The sequence below is a fragment of the Venturia canescens genome, chromosome 10 (genome assembly GCF_019457755.1).
Source record: "Venturia canescens isolate UGA chromosome 10, ASM1945775v1, whole genome shotgun sequence".
Taxonomy (NCBI): domain Eukaryota; kingdom Metazoa; phylum Arthropoda; class Insecta; order Hymenoptera; family Ichneumonidae; genus Venturia; species Venturia canescens.
The window spans coordinates 13,730,441-13,750,933 of NC_057430.1; the positions used below are offsets into that span (position 1 = coordinate 13,730,441).

General features: G+C 53.2%; 1 protein-coding gene across 1 annotated transcript in view; it reads right to left on the reverse strand.

Annotated features, from left to right (window-relative positions):
- Positions 1–16,697, reverse strand: part of ft (cadherin-related tumor suppressor fat) — a 56,709-nt gene extending 40,012 nt beyond the window's left edge. Inside the window, exon 1 of the mRNA XM_043431034.1 lies at positions 11,377–16,697. Coding sequence (XP_043286969.1) covers positions 11,377–16,647 — 5,271 coding nt within the window. The 5' untranslated portion in view covers positions 16,648–16,697. The remainder of the gene's footprint in view (positions 1–11,376) is intronic.
- Positions 16,698–20,493: the final 3,796 nt, after the last annotated feature.

A 20,493-nucleotide genomic window follows, 5' to 3' on the forward strand; every position in this document is an offset into this window, starting at 1 on the left:
GCTTCGTGCGAGGATCTCATCGAGCTGTTTTCGCACAAAGATGCGCGACGCTTTTCGCCGACCTTATCGAGCTCTCGCCGCTCGTCCCACGGCCCCCCTTACCCCGGCGATCCTTCCTTCGCCTTCCATTCCCCCTTTTTTTCTATTCTTCCCAAACTCTTGCCCATTGACAAAGAAAAACATCGTCGCGGGGAGTCTTCGCGCCCTCGTCCTCCATCAGAGGTGTGCAACCGTCCCACCTAAATCCGTCCACGGGAGAGGCCAACCGAGAGAGAGAGAGAGAGAGAGTAGCCCAAGATATCCGAGTGGGTCCGAAAGGCTCGCACGCTCGCTGCCGCTGCCACTGCTATTATGGCCAATAATTCATTGAGTGACTGCCAGGCGCTCGTTCACTCTCTACCTCCCTCCTTAACAGCCAGAGAGAAGACTACGCCGGAGCCTGCTGGGCATACAAGAATCCCTTCTATCTCTTGCTTCGTCTCTCGCGCCTCATGTCGAGCGAGCAAAGTCCGGCGCAACTATGGCGTGGCCCGCTGGCGCACCCTTCGCGTCCTCGCGCCCGCTCACCACCGTCGCATCTCTCCTCGCACTTTGTCCATTCTTCTCGGTGCAACATCGTGTGGCATATGTATACAGGGTGTCGCGAAACATTTTTCTCTCTCTCTCTCTCTGTCGTACCGCCCGATAAACATTCGTGGCAGTTCGATCACATCGATCACGTTTAAGCAGGGAGGCAATGATAAATAATGAACAGTTGGCGAAAATGAGCCGAATTATGAATACTTATTGGACTCGCTGCTGCTGCTGCTGCTGCTGCTATGCTGCTTCGATTTGATGATACGCTACTCCGTTTCCAGTAAATTATGGCTCTTTTTGTTAGCGATCCGAAATCAAAGATCGGTAGCTATGAATTATGCCGATTTAACTGTGAAAAAGGGGCAGAGGGACGAGGCTTGAAATCCTGCGAGTATTTTCATCGGAAGCAGCTTACATTTTGCTCAAAATATAGTTTTCCAATTAAAGAACGCGCAAAGTTTCACTTTTATTTTCCAAATATTCTCAGCAGTCTGCGCGAGACTCGCTCGCGAGACGCGGCCAGATCGCCTTCGAGCTTTGAAGACATTTTATGCGCCCAAATAAGTACACTATAACATTATGTAAATAGCTGGAAAGATATAAACGAGCAGTTGCAAGCTAAGCTTTGTTGGACCACCAAGCTTTGCTTTGTAAAACCTACCAATTTCGGACATTCGATATTGCCAACCTCCTTAATGGGGGATCATATTTCCTCCTTTTTTTATACACAAATTCTCATTATTCGTATCTGATTTTACGGTTAAATGATAGGCGAGAACCCTCCGTGTAAGAATTCACCGCGTTCAAGTTGTCTCCTAGGGGAGTTGGGTTTCAGGATCATCGTGCGCACTCGGTTCGTCCTTTCAGACTTCCTCTCCCGATCCTCGCGTCCTTTCTGCGAGCAAGAACTTTTGCGTTTTTACTTTTCCTCCTACCAAAAAGATCTTTTTTCCGGGACGCTCTTCCGGGAAAGTTTTCATTCCGCGGGACATTATATTTTCCCCCTTTTTCCCCCAATGTGAAAATTTTGGCGATAACGCTTCTCTCTTGCAGCAGAGCCGCTGGAACGAGGCGAGTGTCGTTCACCTCGAACTCTATCGTGCGCCGAGTTCACTCCGAAATCTCGAAACACGGAGAGAGAGAGAGAGAGAGAGAGAAAACCGGAAGTTCGAATTCCAACAGGAAAATCTACAGAAAAATATACAGCGGCTCGCTGAAATGGGGAACAAATTGGACAATTTTTATTTATTGTTGAACCTCGTGAGGACTGCTGCGAGTGCATGCTGCAGGCATCACTTTTCAGATCGCCCCGCACAGTAGTACAATGAACAAAGCGCGCGTTTGTACGCGTGAAGCGCCTTGTAGGGAAATTCAAAGCTCGCGTAGTGCGCGGTTAAATTCACGGTAACGCGCAGTAAAAAGTTGAAAATATACACCGTCAAATAATCATCATACAGGAACGACTCTTTTCACCGGGAGTTTCTTACAGACGCGCGAGTAATGAACTCTACGGTAATATTTTAATGGAATTTCTGCATTCGTCTTATTGGCAACGATCGATTCACCGAACGGCGTTCAAACTTCGAGAGGCTCTCGTGCAATTGAAATTTCATTCTCTCGTCATCTTCGAGAGAAAAAATTAAGTGATAGAAGCAAAAGGTTTGCTTTCATCGAGTCGTTGGTCGAAACTCGTCGACGACTTTGATGGTTCGGTCGAAACTATAAATAACGGGCCATCCGGACCTACTGAAAATTTCGATCAGCAAAATCGCACTCGGCGCAAGAGGACTTGAATTTCGACGAAAGTCGAGACGTCGCGCGTCAACAAGGTTTGGGAAAATCTATACTGGATGTTGTTGGGTGCGTCGTTGCTCCACATGCGTACCAGAGGAGGAGCGTTAGGTCATTCGCACCGTAGAATAGACGCGTCCCCCACGCAGGATCGCACGAAGAATTATTCCCACGGCTAATACGCACTTGCCTCCCTCGCGCGCTCGAGACTTCCTCCTACCGGTCTCTTCGACGGAGGAGGAACACGCTCGCGCGGGCGCGAAAATTCGTACGACGTGATAAATCGAGAGCCGGATGAAGCTCATCTTGGTTCTCGCCCTCGCGGACGAGAGAGCGTCCTCGGGAGATCGCGGCGCGAATGAAAATAGTGACGAAGAAAGAGCGAAGCGGAGTGTGCAGTGTGTGCGGCGACGCGCCGCGCGGCATCGCCCAGGGCCTTTCCTCCCTTTTATTACTACCTTTATTGTTATTATTATCATTATATTATTATCATGGACTAGTCCCCTTCGGTATAATGCTCGTATACGTGTATACAGAGATGCATATGCATGTACGCTATAATCTACACGAGTCCGGAGGGAAAAACGAGGAGTTTCGGAGAGAAAGAGGAAAATATAAAAGAAAGAAGAAGCGAGGCGACACGGCGCGTTGCTCGCCGCGAAGGTGCTGATGCTGCGCGGCCGAGAAAGAAAAACTGACGATCCCAGATATATCTCTTTCGTTCTGTGCTTTCCTCTTGCTTTGAGAAAATCTATATGCACGGAGAGAAGAAACGGGGGCCTCGGTTGCGAGGCGAGCGTTGTCAAGGGGATTCTGGAGAGCGCTCGCCTGCTTGCTGGCAATTGTCCCCGGAATGTCGAGGGGCTTCGGGGAATAACTAAATAAAAGAGGCGAAAAATAGTACTGAATTTCCTTGGCTCGATTCGTCTTTGTCATTAATGAGTTTCGCTTTCTGGAGATCGGCTGCGGCGAGAACGCTCCCCCCGGGGGAGGAGGAGCAGCAGGGCAGCTTTCTTCGACATTGCGGTGCGCGGGACCCGCCTCGGAAAATAGAGATATATCCGGATAAGCCGGGGGAGAGACGTTTTAGTCCGGTGAATGGGCACTCGAGAGAGAGAGGAATTGTCGAAAATATTGATTTTCTGTGAATAGAGCGCGGGGAGATGCGCGGAGGAAACGTGCTGAGAAAGAACGGCCTCGTGACGCCTCCGGGGAAGCTCATTATTCAAAGCACGTCTATTCTTCGCGCGCGAGACTAGGCTTTTGTTCACGGTGGAGTCCGAAAAAATGTAGAATTTGAAAACCCCTTGAAAACAAGGCAACGATGTATTATGATATTCCGCGTGTGTTTTTATTCAACGGGAGACTCAATTCAGAAGCTTATTTTTCAATGTTCGTGTATCGCACCGAGGAGGAAAAATTCAGTCGGAGTATTCAGAAAAAGAGAGAAGGTGCGCCGAGACGTACGGACACACCCGCGACGGGATGCTGCTCCTCGGGCTCGGCAACTCGCCGCAGCAGGATCGCCCGAGAGGCCAAAGAGAAAGAGCAGAGGAAGGAAGAACGGAGGAGTTAAAAAGACGGAAAAATATAGAGCTCCAAATAATATTTCAAAATTAATGTCACGCGGGGATCCTCACCGAAGGGGTCCTCGTGCTCGGCGAGTCTTGCTCCCTTTTTGTCTGCTGCTCTCTTTCTCTTTTTTTCACTCTCTTTCTTTCTAGACGCGACGCGGCATCATCACCGAGTGCACAAACGCACGCCTGCTGCTTCGGTTTCTCCGCGTACACGTATGTGGGAATATAATCGTTGAATGACGAAGACGCGCGAGAGAGGAGCAGCAGCGGCGGCGCGGGAGCAGCAGCGGGAGAACAAGTGAGAATAAAAGAGGAGGCGAGGAGGAACGAAAAGCAAAGAGAAACGATGACGATTCGTGGGTATACACATACGCCCGGGTATTGAACGTTGGTGTATATGCTCCAAGATTTCTCGCTCACGCTTACCTGCTCGCGGCTACTTTTAGCGAGAAAGAAAGCGAGAGCTAAATATAAAAAGAGAGCAAGAGAGATAGAGAGGGAGATAGTCTGTCGCGGCATTCCAGCGCAGGCGCGCGAACAAAGAACGCCTCGCGTGGTATTATTTCTTTGGCTTCATCCTCGCGCTCTCGTCCTTCGCGTCCTCCCGTATATTCCTCCTCTATACGCGGCTCCTCGCTCGCTCGACTCTCGCTACCGTCGACTCTAATTCATCAAGCTGACATGCCCGAGCAGAGACGAGCCCGTCTCCTTTCATCAGCGACCAGCACGTCCTTTTTATATATATTTCTCTTAAACAAATTTCATTCTTATTTCTCAAGCGAAGTGGGCGAGAGGCTATTTTTCGTACTTAACCTGCTCCCCTGCCCTCGGCCCTGCTTCCACATCCTGCGCATATAAAAATACACGCGCCGGTCTCCCGCGCGCGCGCGCGCGCCATTTTATTTTGGCACCCTCGTTCTATCGATATAGCGGGCGCGGAGCTCGATTTATATCGCACGAGCAGGCTGCGCTTTCCTTGTTGCGTCACCGGGGGAGTCTGCGCCCCCTTGCAGCGCGATCGCCTCGGGTCTCGAGATCCAGGACTTGGCGAAAAGTGTCGCCCCCGCGCATCGAGCTCTCCGTTCCTCGACGCGCCGCTTGCCTCGCGTCGAAATCTCCGCGCGAATTAAGAGCCGCGCGGACGTAGATTACAGGTTTGTGTGACAAGACTAAATCGAAGAGTGCTCGTGTCACGGGTCGAGCGCTACCGCGCGCGGCCGCAGCGTTCTTCTCTCCGATTGATGTTTACTCGCGGTCCTGGTGCTGGCCTATCGAACACGATGAGTCAGCGGAGATACTCGCCGCAGCGGTGCCCGCGCCCGTTTTCACCAAGCTCAAGTTCTCGAGAGTCGAGGTAAGAAAAGCAGCGTAACCACCGCGCGGGCAAGAGAGCGCGGACTGCTGAGAATTTCGTGGGAACTCCTCGCGCTCGCACACCAAATAACGTACAATAAGCAGCGCGATGCGTATCAAAGCGGGAGCAACGGAGAAGCCCGACGGACAGACAGACGGGAAATGCCCTCGGTCGTTCATCTCTCTCGCCTCCCCGCGCTACCTCGCTCCCGCAAACGCTATCACTCTCTCGTCATTATCGTCGTATACACGCTTGACCGAGTTGTGCGGAAATTCTCGCGCGGAATTTCTTGCCCCTCCCCCTCCCTGGCTCTCTCGCCTGGCACACTTTGGACTACAAAATATAACGTACATAGGGTAATATGTTCGTGCAGCGACACGATAAATCTTATTCGCTCCACGTGTGTTTCAGATTTATATCTCATTGTTGAGAGACTTTTTCACTCGGGCTCGTCGCGCCCGCGGCCCCCGTATGCCTCTCTCTATATACGCCCCCTACCGTCGTCGTCGTCGTCGTACAATTTACGGGATATACAGGTATATTATATCGTTCCGTATATAACGTCAGCCAGACCGAGAAGAGCTCGGGAACCCGAGTAGCCCAGCCAGCCGTCCGGCTCTGCCGCTTATATCCGAGCCGATTTATCGGAAACAACTTTCTTCCTCTTGGGCCTCCCCCCCGCTCTCCCGCTGCCGTTCCATTTGTTTAAAAATTATTATATCGCTCCGCGAGAAACAAAAGAACAATTGAGGAAGCTCGCCAACAACAATTTTTCTCCGGCTCGAGGATCTTTATTCGCGTTCGACGCAACTGCCCCCGCCGCGAGGAGAGCAGGCCCGGTGACGCGATAGTTTTATCGAGCTTTTTTTGCTCGCGAGACCCGGAGATCCGGAGGTCTGCAAGGATTTTCTTTCTCTCCCTCTCTTTTTCTATAGGGCCCCCTTCGAGGCGAGCCCCCGCAACTTATTATCCGAAGCCTCTTGGAAGTGGCCTCCGCGATTTGGAATAAGTGTACGGACGCACATATCGCGCGCGCTCGATTTTCATCCGGTGCACATTTGTGCGTTTATCTCCCGGCAAAAAACGAGCGGGAGCGCGAGAGAGCGTCGAGCGCGCTTGATCGTCCACGAGGGCGAGCTTCGTCGTTATTCGAATCGTGGATAAAAGCGAGATAAGTTTCCTCGTTGAGGACGTTGCGATACGTCGAGAGTGAACGAGAGAGAAAGAGAGAGAGGAGGAACGCGAGGCTGAGAGACGAGAGTGAGAAGAGCGAGCGAACGAGGATACGGCGGGTCCCTCTCTCGCTTCGCCGCGCGCTTCCCGCGGGGCCCTCCTTCGAACTGGATATCTTTTTCGGTACATTCGTGTTTATAAATTTGGGCGTGGAATGCAGACTCGCATCTCGCGACGTACGGGTACCTCCGAGTCGAGCGAAACTCGGCGCGCAGCTTTCCGAATTTTCAAAACGCCCGCACGATACGCGCGCCAACGGGCGAGCGCGACGGAAGGAATCGAGAAAGAAAAATGCTTTGTATACCGCTCGTTCTACGAATTTCCCGAGACTCTTTCGATTACGGTTGCAGACAAAAATGCTTTTCATGCCTGCAAGAGGACGGATGCGGGGCGAGTCGGATAACGATCGTTTGACGAAGATCGACAGTCTCGAGGGAAGGTCCAAATTCCAAAGTTCCCCCATATAGCATGCCATTTCAGGGGAATATCGGAGGCTCCTCGGGGCCCGAGAAACGAGGATAAGGACAAAAAACCTTCCAAAAAAAGGAATTCCTTTCTATTCCTTATTTTATGATGTTTAAACAATAAAAATTCCGCGGCAAGAGCGCGATTCGTTGAAATTCGTTATTTAACAGGACAATAAAAGGTGAATTTGAGAGACGAGAAATTCGGATGCGTGAGACAGTACGGTGATCCGAGCAGGACACGCTTCGAATGAATTAGGAAGTCTCTTTTATGTGGGAAAAAAAAGGCGTAATTAAGTCTTTATGCTAGGCCGAGTGAGAGAGGCCCGTCGCGACCATATTTTCAAAGTCGTTCCGAGCGCGCGGCGTCAAGCGAGAGCCGCGGACTACTTTGTCAATCCCCCCGCGCCGACTGCGTCCTCGCAGCAGGCCAAGAGACGGCTCTAGCGCGCACGAGCTTCCTCAATGTTATAAAAGGCATTTACCTTCGTTGACGAAAAAGTGTACGGCGCTGCTGCGCGCAATAGCCCATATACAAGGATATGAGAGCAGTTTATACACGAGAGAGTGCGCCCGCGCGCGCGCGCGCGCGCGGGATGACGGAATAAAACGCTCCGGGCGATTTTTTCGTATCTCCCCGTGTAAGATCGCGAACGACGCGTATGTGTATATAAATATAGGTACAAAGGGAGTACGTGGTTTGTCGGTGATCGTCTATACATACGAAGGAAGGAGATTGGTCAGCGTGCGACGAGTGAGCAAAGCGCGCGGCGCATGCGTGCAGAAGGAGGGCTAATGAGTGCGGACGTGCGTGAGGGCAGCGCTAGCGCGGGATCTCTGCATCGGCGTCTCTCGCCAATTGAGCATATCCCGCGGGAGCCTGTTCCTCGCAGGAGAGTCCTGCTCGAGGAGGAGGAGGAGAGCAGCGAGAAGAAAAGACTGGGACGTGTCGCGGGTGCGCATGCGTGGAGGAAAACGCAGAGGGAGAGAGCGAGACCGCGAGGGAGAGGGAGAAAGTCGTTCTGCTCCGCGGTGGTGAGTGCGTGGGCGCTCGCGTAATTGCGTGCTCGCGAGAGACACGCACACACTAGTCTCGCGAATATCGTTCGCCAGTCGCGAGAGAGGGCCAAAGGTGCGCGCGGGGGCATATTCCGGAGGATGAGGAGAGGGAGAGAAGAAAAGAGACGGAAATACGCGCGTTGGGATATTTGCGCGTGTCCTCTTTTCATTTTTTTTCCGCACGACTGCGGAGTACCAAGCCCCTGTAATTCGGAGAAGCTCCGAGACCGATCGAGGGTTACCTTTTTTAAGAGGAAGAAGAAAAAAGAAAAAAAAAAACAACTTGAAAAATCACATTTTTGACCTTCGAACAAGAGTTTTTGATGGATTGTCATTGAAACTTCAGTCGAGGTCGACGGATCGTGCGAAATACTCGGCAAGTTTCCTCGCTCCGAGATGGTTCCGATGACGTCAGTGACATTCCGCACTCGGCGATAAGCTCCAGCCTCTTTTGAATGACCTCCGCTTAGCCGATCCATATTGCCCCTGGATTCGAGTGGGAAACGACGGAGCTCTCATGCATGATTCATTGGTCGGCTGTACACAGGTATAAAGAGTAACGGCGAAGGGTTTGAAGAACGGGGAGAAAACGGCGTGAACTTTTCAATCGGCGGGATCAGCGGGCGCGCAACACCCGAGGGATCCTCTCGCCGCGATACGTCTCCACTCGCGAGTGGCTCGACGTTCTACGAGTTTCTTTGAGTGATACACCACGCGGTAATTAACCTCTGGAGGACGGCCGATCGGTTTAATACATTTTTTATCGCGGGATGTGCGCCCTCGAATCGGCCCGGAGCGAAGCGCGCAGTTCCATTCGAGAAAATATTTACTCGAAGAATTATATTCTCCGAGACGAGAGAAGGAGGATGAGAGAGCCGGGCTCTCGTATAGCAGTGATTTCTAAAAAAATTTTATCTCCGGGTGCGAGTGAAGCGCGGTATCGCGGGCGGTCATTAGCGAGCTTGCCGCTGCGATTTCCTCCCCTTGCTGCTGCTGCTGCTGCTGCATACCGCCCCGTTTATACTCGACGGACGACTTTCGCGATAAAGAAGAAGAAGAAGAAGAAGAAGAAGAAGAAGCAGCAGCAGGGACAGAAGCACCCTTTACTCCGCTGCCGCGATGTTTCTTCTTCGCTGTGTGGTGCTCGCGCTCCCGAGCGCTACTACTACGGCGGCGGCATCATCAGGAGGACACGATGAAACGAGGTTGCACCCGGGAGAATGCTCTCAGTGTGCGAAGGTCGCCCGCGATTATGGCAAGATAGTAAGGGCTTCGTAGAAGCTGTTCACCATCCTCCTTTTCTTTCTACCTCCAGCTCTCTCTCTTTCTCCTTCTCTTTTTCTTTTCTCGAATCGAGCGAGCGCGTCTACGCAATCGCGCCTACGACCAAAGGCTACGTAAACCTTGTTTTTTTAACGACCCGAATCCCGTCGATATTTATTGGCCAGCAAACGTTTATATCTACCGGGTATAAATTCTATTTGCAAAAGTTGACGGCTCTCGCCGCATGGCATAAAAATCAATGAGACAAAAAACGTTTTATTTCATATACCGCGGGCGGCAGGAGGCCGAATCGACAGGGTACGAGGAGCAGGAGCGAGGGGGTCATCGAACGCGACATCGAATATATTAAATATAATTTTTCTATTAAAAATATCATCGAACGATCGTAAATTTGTTGTCAAGCAGAGAGAAAGTCGCACGGTGGTAACCGTCACCAAAAATATAATCGTAAGGATCTACTATTTTTTGTGTCTCGGGCGTACTGCTCTTTAGAAAAATGTGCCGTCGTTCGGCGAAGCCTCGAAATCGTACGAATTAATTTCTCGCAAGCCCTAAACTGTCCGCGGGCTCGCGCACGTGTGCCAAACGTCGAATAAATGGAGGGAAAGAGAACGAGGGGAAAAAAAGGAGGCTAAAGAAGAGGAAAAAACTGCGGGACCGCCAAGATCGTCCCTCGTTTGGTACGATCGAATGGTTCGTCATTCGTCATTCGTGGGAGAAAGATCCGGCTCAAGGATCCCCGTCTATATATATGTTGTTGCGAGTGATCTTCCGAATTTTATTATAACGCGGCGGACATATGCATATCCAGAGTATCGTATACGTACACACACTATTACTTTTAAGGCTTGTATTGTGTGTTCGTGTGTGTGTGTGCGAGTGTGCAGATAGATCGAAGAGCCGGACGAGCACCACCCGAGCCAACACGTGTCGATTCCTTGTTCGACACGCTCTATACTCGCTCCCTGTTTTCTTTTTTTTCTTCCTTTCCCAGGCGCGGATTCCGCCCGTTTTATACGCGCCAGTCTCTCGGGCTCGGGAAGGAATCGTAAACGAGTGGGGCGCGGGTGCGGGAGAGAGAAATATTCAACCGTTATAATCCAAGTGTCTCTCCTGGGACGGTGTGCGAGCGAGCGCGAGGGAGCGAGGGAGCGAGGGAGAGATCTTGATTTATTTTTAAAGATTTTATTCGCATTTCGGATTGCGAGTCTGTGGCGAAAACGACGTTGCGTCTCGTTGTAAAAAAGTCAAGCCTCGTCTAATATCGAAAGATTATTTATGAAGGATCATTATTTTTTATCGTTTCTCTTGCCTCTCTCGGTTGCCTCTCGTCTCCTGCTCCCGGCGCACCATCTTTCTTTTTTCTCTCCTTTATTTCTCATTCGGCATTTTTTTCGCTAGGGCCCCGCAAACAGCCGTGTTTTGTCTACGAACAACTGTTGCGAGGGGAATCATTAAGATATGAGAGAACCGAGGTCGGGGTTCAGGTGGAGATAACAAAATCGCATTTTTTCTTCTCTCGCGTCTGGCTCGCGCGTGTATGTATATCTACACACACCAAACAAACACAAGATCCCTCGAGCATAACGGATTCCTTTCTTTCGCGGGACTAACCCCAAGGAATCTCCTGCGCGCGATTGAACTTTCCTGGAAGAGCCTCGTGCGCTCCAAATCATTTATGAAATAATTATTTATTATAGAAAAACTAAAAGAGAGAGAGAGAGAGAGAGAGAGCAGGGAATGAGGGGAACGCGGATCGGCGAAGGAACGAGCCATTACAGAGGCGCGTCCTTTGGGACCCCCGCTGGGTCGCGCGGTGGAATGCTTCGGCTCTCTATTATAAATATCTTGAGCCATCCGCGGAGACTGCTGGTTCGGGGACTCGAGCAGGCGTGGGACCGTCCTCTGAATCTCCGCGGCGTGTTCTCTCGTCCGTGAGAGAGTTATATTTAGATATTATAATAATGCTTATGGGAAAGAAGATAGATAAAAAGCTTATAGAGGAAAATGATGAAACTATTGGCGGAGATAAACTCACCTTGGTCGTGGCGGTGCTCGACTTTCCGTTATCAACGGTGATCGCATAAATCTGAACGTCGTAACGATCGATCCCGGATTCCCGGTCGAGGGGAACGGCGGTCACGAGTACACCGGTCTTCGTGTCAACGTCAAAAAGTCTGTCCACTTGTTGGCCGGTGCTCCCGGCGGTCACATTCGTAACGTAATATTCGATTTCTCGATTCGAAGCTTCGATTATTCCGTCTCCCTTGTTACGGGAGACGAACGCGATGTTGGTTGGGTTCGAGGGGGATTTGCTGGCGATGACTCTCGTGATGCTGACACCCGGGGGCTCGTTCTCGTAGACGGTACCCTGGAGACGATCATCGTCGTTTTCCCAGGCCGGCGGAGAGATTTCCTCGTCCCCGGGAAGTATGAGGGTGAGATACGTCTCGGAGGATCTTCTCTCCGACTGGACGGCTTCGTCGGTCGCTCTCGCGCCGATCTGATACCTCCGGGTGCGCTCCAGGAGGTCTCTGCTCCTCGGGACTTTCATGGTTAGGACTCCGGTGCTCCGGTGGACTCGAAACATGTCCGAGAAGTTGAGTCCCGATCGCAGCAGCTCGTAGGTGACGAGGCCGTTGGTGCTGGAGTCGAGGTCCCGGGCGAGGAACCTCGTGACCGGAATCTCCTGGCCGAGCCGCCGCGAAAGGGCGCTTTTCGTAGGCAAAACAGCGGCCGACATGCTGACGAATATCGGCGCGTTGTCGTTGAGGTCGTCGACGATGACGATGACGATTTTCTCGGCGGATAACCTCGCCGAGGGCGGCTCCGCCCGGTCGGTCGCGACGACGACCAGCTTGAACGTGTCGATTTGCTCCCTGTCGATCGGCCGGAGCGTGTAGATCACGCCGGTCGAAGGATTTATGCCGAAATGACGCCGCCGATCGTCCGGGTCCTGACTGGCGATCGCGTAAGTAACCGCACCGTTGAGGCCCGAGTCCGGGTCTTCGGCGGTGACCGTATGGACCGGCGAACGGACCGCGATACCCTCGCGGATCTGGCGGACGATCGCGGTGTTGGGAAAAGCCGGTGGATTGTCGTTCGCGTCGATCACGTCGATTCGGAGGCTCGTGACGGTAGCGAGCTTCGGGTGGCCACCGTCGCTGCACGTTACGTTCAACGTGTAACTCTCGATTTCCTCGTAATCGAGGGATTTCCGAAGGTAAAGAGCGCCGCTTAGGGCGTCGATGTGAAAAGCGTCGCGACGATTGCCAGCGGTGATGGCGAACGCGAGCTCCCCGTTGGCTCCGAGGTCTTCGTCGGTCGCGCGAAATCTCATGAGCTCGGTATTGACGGGGGTCGTTTCGAGGACGCTGATACGATCGTACGAGGAGGCGTCGTTGTTCTCCCGGCGAAATACCGGGGAATTGTCGTTCTCGTCGAGCACTCGGATTTCAAGGGTTACGCTCGAGGAGAGACGAGTCTCGAGCCCGGCGTCTCGGGCGACGACGATCAGGGAATAATTATCGCGAGCCTCGCGATCCAATTGACGGGCCAGGCTTATCTGGCCCGTTGCCTCGTCGATCGCGAATCGATTGTCCTCGTTGCCTCCCTCGAGGGAATAAAATACGTCGCCGTTGAGCCCCTCGTCGGCGTCGCTCGTGTAAACCCGGAGGAGTTGAGTGCCCGCGTTCGCGGCTTCGCTCACCTCCACTTTGTACGGTAATCGCTGAAATTTCGGGCTATTGTCGTTAACGTCACTCACGTAGATGGTTATCTTGACCCGGTCGCGAAGACGATTCGCTCCGTTGTCGGTTACAATAGCTTCGAAGCTGACGTAAGCGTTGCCGGTCTTGGCGACGAGCTCCTCCCGGTCGAAGGACCGCATCGACTTGATGAAACCGTTTCGGGGATCGACCGTGAAATCTTGCTGAGTCGCCGACAACGAGAACGTCAGATCGGCATTGCGAGCGGCGTCACGATCGCTGGCCAATAATTTACCGACAAAAGTATCCGCCGGCTCGTTCTCTCGGATGTGAAAGGTGAAACTCGAGTTTGCGAACTGAGGCGCGTTGTCGTTAACATCGATTATGCGGATGATGAGAGGCACGACGGAACTTCGCCCGGGCACGCCCTGATCCATCGCCGTTATCTCGAGGGCGTAGTAATCTCTTTCCTCCCGATCGAGGGCGTGTTTAACGTAGAGCCGACCGTCCGGAAAGATGCCGAAGCGATCTTCCGCGTTGCCGTCCGTCACGGTGTAAAGGACGCGTCCGTTGGCCCCGAGGTCGGCGTCCAGGGCTCGGAGAGCGAAGAAGCGTTCGTTAACCGGGGTCGATTCCGGCAAGGAGCTCTCGTAGCTCGCGAGCTTGAATACCGGTGTGTGATCGTTCACGTCCTCGATGGTAACCCTGATGAGGAGCTGCGCCGACAGCGGTTCATCCTCGCCCGAGTCGACGGCGGTCACTTCGACGTTCATCGTCGTACCGGGTGGCGAGCTTATTGATCTTTCCAGATAAATTATTCCCGTGTTTTCGGCTATTCGAAACTGTCCCCCGGGATTCTGGCTCAGGGAGTAGCTTATCCGAGAGTTTTGCCCTGCGTCACGGTCTTTGGCACGGGCCGAACAAACCTGTTGGCCAACAGCCGCGTTCTCGCCTATGAGAACCTCGTCCCCGCGATCTCCCATCGGGAATTTCGGCGCGTTGTCGTTTACGTCGATGACGGTGACGTTGACCATGGCGAAAGCGTGCGCGAGGCCGGCCCTCGCCATAACTCGTAGCTCGTAGTCGCTCACGCGTTCGCGATCGATGCAACCGGCGGTCGTTATCACGCCGGTTCTTTCCTCGACCTCGAAGTCTCCCCCCGGATCTCCAAGAACGATGGTATAAGCGACCTCGGGGCCGCGGTAGCGAGGGCCGACTCGGACGTTCCCGACGCGGCGACGTCCCAGCTTCGATCCAATTTCGACGCAGTCACCGCGATCCTCGCTTATACGAAACTCGTAGCCGTTGTAAGGTGCGTCGAACTCGAGATGCTCGAGATCCTCGGCCCGCATAACTCTGACGACGGCGTTCTCCGGGGCTTTTTTGTCCCCGGTGTCCCTCGCCGAAATAATCAATTCGTGGATCTTCTTCCTGGACGTCTGCAAGGATCCTCTCAGGATGAGTTCGCCGCTCAATTGATCGAGGCCGAAGAGCGCCTCGCCGTCACCGGCCTCGAGGCTGTAACGAATCTGCGCGTTTTCCCGGGCGTCGGAATCGCTCGCCGCGATCCTACCGATCGAGCTGCCGATCGGCGTGTAATCCGCCACCGGGAACAGATAAATTCGTGGATAAAAAATTGGCGCGTTGTCATTGACGTCCTCGACGGTGAGGATGATCGTGGCGGTTGAGGATTGCGGAGGAGTTCCCTGATCCCGGGCGACGACGAGGACGCGATATCGATCGATGCTCTCCCGGTCGAGGGCTCGTCTCGTAGTCAACTGCCCGGTGAGGCCGTCCAGGCCAAAAGTCTTCGGATAATCGCGATGTACGCTCGGATGCAAGTGATACGAGACGCTGCCGTTCGTTCCTTGATCATTGTCGAGGGCCGTAGCCGTGGCGACGAGGCTCTCGGGCGGCGTGTCCTCCGAGAGGGCAACGCGGATATCCGATCTCGCGAATTTGGGCGCCTCGTCGTTCTCGTCGAGTATCGTGACCCGCAAATGCGTCGTCGCGTACTTCGGATTGGGACCGCCGTCTCTCGCGGTCACGCGAACCTCGACGCTGCCTCGAATCTCACGATCGAGACCGGCGACGGTAGTAACGAGGCCCGTGTCCTGATCTATCGCGAACCAGGATTCATCGTTTCCCGAATCAAAGTCGTAATATATGCGGGCGTTCAGCCCGGAATCGGCGTCCGTTGCCGAGATGCTCGCGACGAAAGTACCAATCGGTGACAACTCCGAGAGAACCGATGTGTACTCGCTCTGTTGAAAAACCGGCTCATGATCGTTGACGTCGTTAACGCGAATAACGAGATAAGCGGTTGTCGATCGCGGCGGTGTACCCTTGTCGGTCGCGACGATCGTCAGATTATACATCGGTATCTCCTCGCGATCGAGACGCCCGTTTACCTTGACGATGTCGAAGCTCTGGGTGTTGTCGAGCCTGAAATGTCCGAGCTCGTTACCAGCGCGAATCTCCACACTCGTCTCCCCGTTGAGACCCTCGTCGTTGTCGATAACCGCGACCGCTGCGACGATCGAATCCCTCGCGGCGTTCTCGTCGACGGTCGCGAAACCGACCATTTGTGGAAAATAGTTGAATTTTATTTCGGGATCGTGGTCGTTCGCGTCGACGAGATTAACGGTTACGTAGGTGCGTCCGTCCTGTCTCGGGGAGCCGTGATCACGGGCGAATACGGTCATGACGCAGCTTTTCGGGCAGCCACCGCCGGGCCTCGCGATCGCGCAGGACTGTTGAGGACAGTCGAGCCTCTCCGCGATCGTGATAGTTCCCGTTTCCGGATCAACGGTGAAGCGTGACTCGGTGTCCGGTAAGTAATAAGTCAGTCGGGAATTGTCCTCGGTGTCCTTGTCGTTGGCGCATACGGTGAGTACGGTCGTGCCGATGGGCGCGCTCTCGTTGAGCGCCACGACGTAATCGCTCTGTTGAAAAATCGGTGGATTGTCGTTGACGTCGAGGACGGTGACGTTTACGCGGAGGCAGCCGAGCCTCGGCGGCCTTCCGCGGTCCCTGGCGCACACGTTGAGAAAGTAAAATTCTATCTGCTCCCGATCGAGTTTGCCGGTTGTCTCGAGATGAAGATAAGAAGTTTCGCCGCTCGGGTTCGCGGTTACCTCGAGCCGGAATTTCCCGTCGGTATTACCGTCGACGATGAAATAATCATCGGCGACTCCGTTCTCCGGAGTGTCCCTGTCGCTCGCAGCATCCAGTAATAATTTCGTCCCGGCCGAGGCCGATTCGGAGAAGCTAACAGCGATGCTGGATTCCGGAAATTCCGGATCGTTGTCGTTGACGTCGAGCACGTTGATTCTCACCTCAATAGGATAAGTCGGTTGACTCGATAGGACAACGAGATCGAACTTGTCGCTTGCCAGTGACTCCCGATCGAGTACCCTCGCGGTAGTTATCACCCCGGTTTTCGGATCGAGGTTAAACTCCCGAGGAGGCTCGTTGAATCTGTACGTGAATTCCGGCTTGACCGGTATCGTGCCAACGAGAGTGCCCTCAGGCTCGCCCTCCCTGACCCCGAGTTGAGCTCTCGTATCGACCGCTCTGCTCTGCATCGCGAGCCCGGCCATGTTGTTATTGCTCCCAGCATCATCCTCTTTTTTCCTCGACCCCGCGACTCGCCGATCATTCTCCGACGACAGTACCGGCGATCTCCTCGACCTATCCGCTCTCGACGCCGCGGAGGTTCCTCCTCCTCCACCTCCTCCTCCGTCGTACTCGTAACTCACTTCCGTATTCCTCGTCGCCGCGGACCCGATCGTCGTTTCCAAAACGATTAGAACGAGTGACAGCAGCTCGACTATTCTAAATCTACGCTTCAACGCCATAACTGCTTCTATAATGAAAGTCGATGAATCGCGATGACCCCGCCACCCCGAACACCACCACCGGGGACCGGTGGCGCGGCGCTCTACCTGTCGCACTTATTATTCATTGTCCTCTGAGCGAGTCTCATCCTTCAAGTGTATGTTCGACGCGAGGCTTCATCACTGCCTCCTTTCATAGTCTTTATTTTATATATTTTATTTCCCCCCGTCCGTCATCCTAATCGCCTCATCTTCGATCCCCGGTTATATCGATGGTGCGCGCAAACGGTAAGAGCTCCCTCGAAAATAATCCTGAAACGAGGCTTCGATGTTTTCTTATATTTTTTAATACTTTAGATCGTCGCAGCGGCAGCAGCATCAACAGCATCCGTTACCGATGACACCCGTATAGTCACGGATGATTGGGCGTTCCAACAAACGCGAGCACCGTCGTCGAACGGTACATCACGGAATCGCTCGAGCGAAGGTATATTCACAGGCGGGAGGGGGGAGAGAGCTCGAAAAAACTATAATATACGTGTATAGACGAGTGCTGCGTGGCTGTAAGTGCGATCATTCGATGTTGAATCTCGAAGGTACTCGTCTTCTTGTATCCATCCTCATAATCCTCTCGTTAAGTTGGTCTCCCTTGAGCGTGGTTATCCGAGAGCGTGTTCTCTCTCGGTCGCCTGTACCCGCGAGTTTTTATCCTCGGACCGTCGTAGGTTGCTTGAGGAAAAAGTGCGAACGATCGATGGGGAGAGAACCTTGTGGGACGGCAGGATAAATAGACACTTCTCGTTCGGCTGATTCGTTATCTCGCGGCAAAGCTCGTTTTCTCTCTCTCTCTCTCTCTCTCTCTCTCTCCTAACGGAACGTGCGGGGCTATTACTTTCGAACGCGAGATAATTCCCTCGTGCAGGCAAAAACGACAACAAACGCGCGGCTTTAAACTCTCACTCTTGCGTATGCTGCGCTGCACCATATAGAGAGGAATCTTGGAGCGTAACTAATATCGCGCGGAGCGGCAGCGGCGCAAGTGCCAAAAAATCACTACAATCCTAATCCTCGATAAGTAAAACGATGAGTAACGAGGCACATTTGTATATTCGTACGAGTATAAATACGCGTATAGAACACTCGAGGGGCAAGGGGGGAGGGGAGGGGGGGGGCTCCGAGAGATGAGAAACACACAGGTGGAACGGGTGGGCCGTTGAACGTTTATGTTCCTGCTGCTGTGGCTGCTGGTACATCTATATATCCCTTGGTATTGCTATAACCCGAACGCGACTCGTCCGAAGAGCCCTCTCTACGCCATAATACACACGGGGCTATACGAGAAGGTATCGCGTATCGAACGTGTTTCCTGCTGTGACCAAGACAGCATCGTTTTATGCACACACAACGCGCGCCTTATTTTTTATAAATTTTATCTCTCGTTAAAACGACACTTTTTTTTCACTGCTATTGTCGCGAAGCGAACGCGAGGCGAACGCGAAGAAGCTGGATAAGAGATGAATCGAAAGAATTTTAGTATTAAAAGTGAGGCGTGAGGGGTATCTCGTGGTGCAACGCGATATCGGAGATATCTCATATAAAAACAACAAACCCCGAACAAATTTAAAGGCCACCTTAACACTTTTACGTTGACGTATTATTATTGCTCCGATATTATAAGCGGGGAATAAAATGCCACGGGCCCGATCTGCGATTGTCGATTAAAAGGGTATTAAATGACGAGGAAAATCTAATTGTTTAAATATAAATGCTGGGCTTTTAGAATGGTTGGTACATCGAGGAAGTGCGCGCGGACACGGAGGGGCATTAAATCGAGCGCGCAGCGTTTGCCCGATGAGCGACCCGACTCGACTGAACCGGTGAGGCCCCAAGTCCCTCTCTCACCGCGCTCACCGATCGAGAACCCCGTCGTACACAAACGCACACGCGCATCGACGCCGAGTAGCGTGTATACATACACGTATATAAATCGGCCGTGGAGAGAGCATTCTTCGGGCTGGCTGACGCCGTCCCTCTCCGATCCATCGAGCCTTACGGGCATCCTATCGGGCCCCCCTCTCGCTCGCTCTCGCAGCCTCGCGCGCACATGCACGTTGTGTTGGCTGTCGCTCGTATTCCGACGAACCTCTCAGTCCGTTCTCAGTCGTTCACTCGCCTCGGCGGGCCTTCTCGCTCGCGCGCTTCGGGCCCTGCTCTCGAAGCGCTCTCGCTCCCGCTCCTGCTCCTGCGCTCCGCTCCCTCTTCTCTCCTCCGCATATTCCGCCGCCGCCGCGCCATGCCGTTCCCTCACCGTTTCTCACTCTTTGTGGCTCGCTCACGCATCATATACCTCCTTTCCTCCTGCTCCTCTTCTTCCTTCTTATCCTCGAGGATAGGCGCTCTCGCGAGCGAGCGAGACACACGTCGAGCGACGTCTTTGCTGCTTCGCTCGCGAGAGCGCGCCGAGATATTCTCTACCTTTTGCCCTCGAGGAACGAGCAATGCGGAGGCTCAGGTATTTCAAGATGGCCGAGCAGCCAGGACGCGCGGTTCGAAGCCCGCGCGCCGCCGTCGACTCTTCTTCTCTCTCGCTCCTACGATTACAGCCGCGCTATAAGACCGAGGGACCAACCCGATAGAGAGACGAGTAATGCCTCCTCGGGGAGAAGGAAGAGGACGAAGGAGACGACACAACGACGACCGAGTAGATATAGGGATAATAAAACGATGCTCGCTGCTCCCTCGCTCCAAGAGAAGGTGGCGAACGAGAGACGGGAGATGCGGAATAACGCCGAGAGAGCAAGAGGAAGGGTCACCGTAGCGCGGAAGAATCTCTCACGAGGAGAGACCCTTCCACGGTCACCCCTTCACATCCCTACCGCTCTATCTATTCGCCTCTCCATCGTGCGTTTACCTCAGCGAATATCTATACCACACCGCTTACTAGCTGGAAATGTCTCTCGAGTCGATTGCGCGCCTTCTCGTGACGAATCTGCACTATGTAAATTTCTCAGGGTGTCGCGCGGAGTACTTGATTATCCTTCGAACCGACGGATTGAGAATTCATCCCGGCGACACCATTATTCTCGTTCTTTACCTCAATTCGCCATTCTTCATCATCCTTTCGAGGATTCATTTCAACCCGGAGAGGGCGAGAAACTCTGCGAGCCGCCGTACAAAAATTACCAATAAAATTCACCGTACTCGGGGACCTTCCGAGTATACTCGGAATAGACCAACCGACGGATATGGAAAAGACCGTGCTGCTACATCGCAACAACCCATCCTCGACATTGTACGCGACTCTCGCATGGAAAAAGAGCTTCTCTCCCTCCCTCCCTTTATTACTTTTTCTTCTGCGCCCCCGGGACACTCGCCGCCGATTCACCGCAGTATCAGCCAAGGTGGGACTTGCCACTCTTTGCTTCTTCGCTTCTCCCTCTGTACACCCTCCCGTTCCTCCATCTTCTTCTTCTTCTTCTTCTTCTTCTTATTATATTCTTCTACCTGCACTCTTTGAAACGTCGTTCAGCCGCACGCTTTATCTAACTTGCCCTCTCCGTCTCCGCTCTCCTCTCCACGCAGTCACGACGTGCGATACACGTGTGTTAA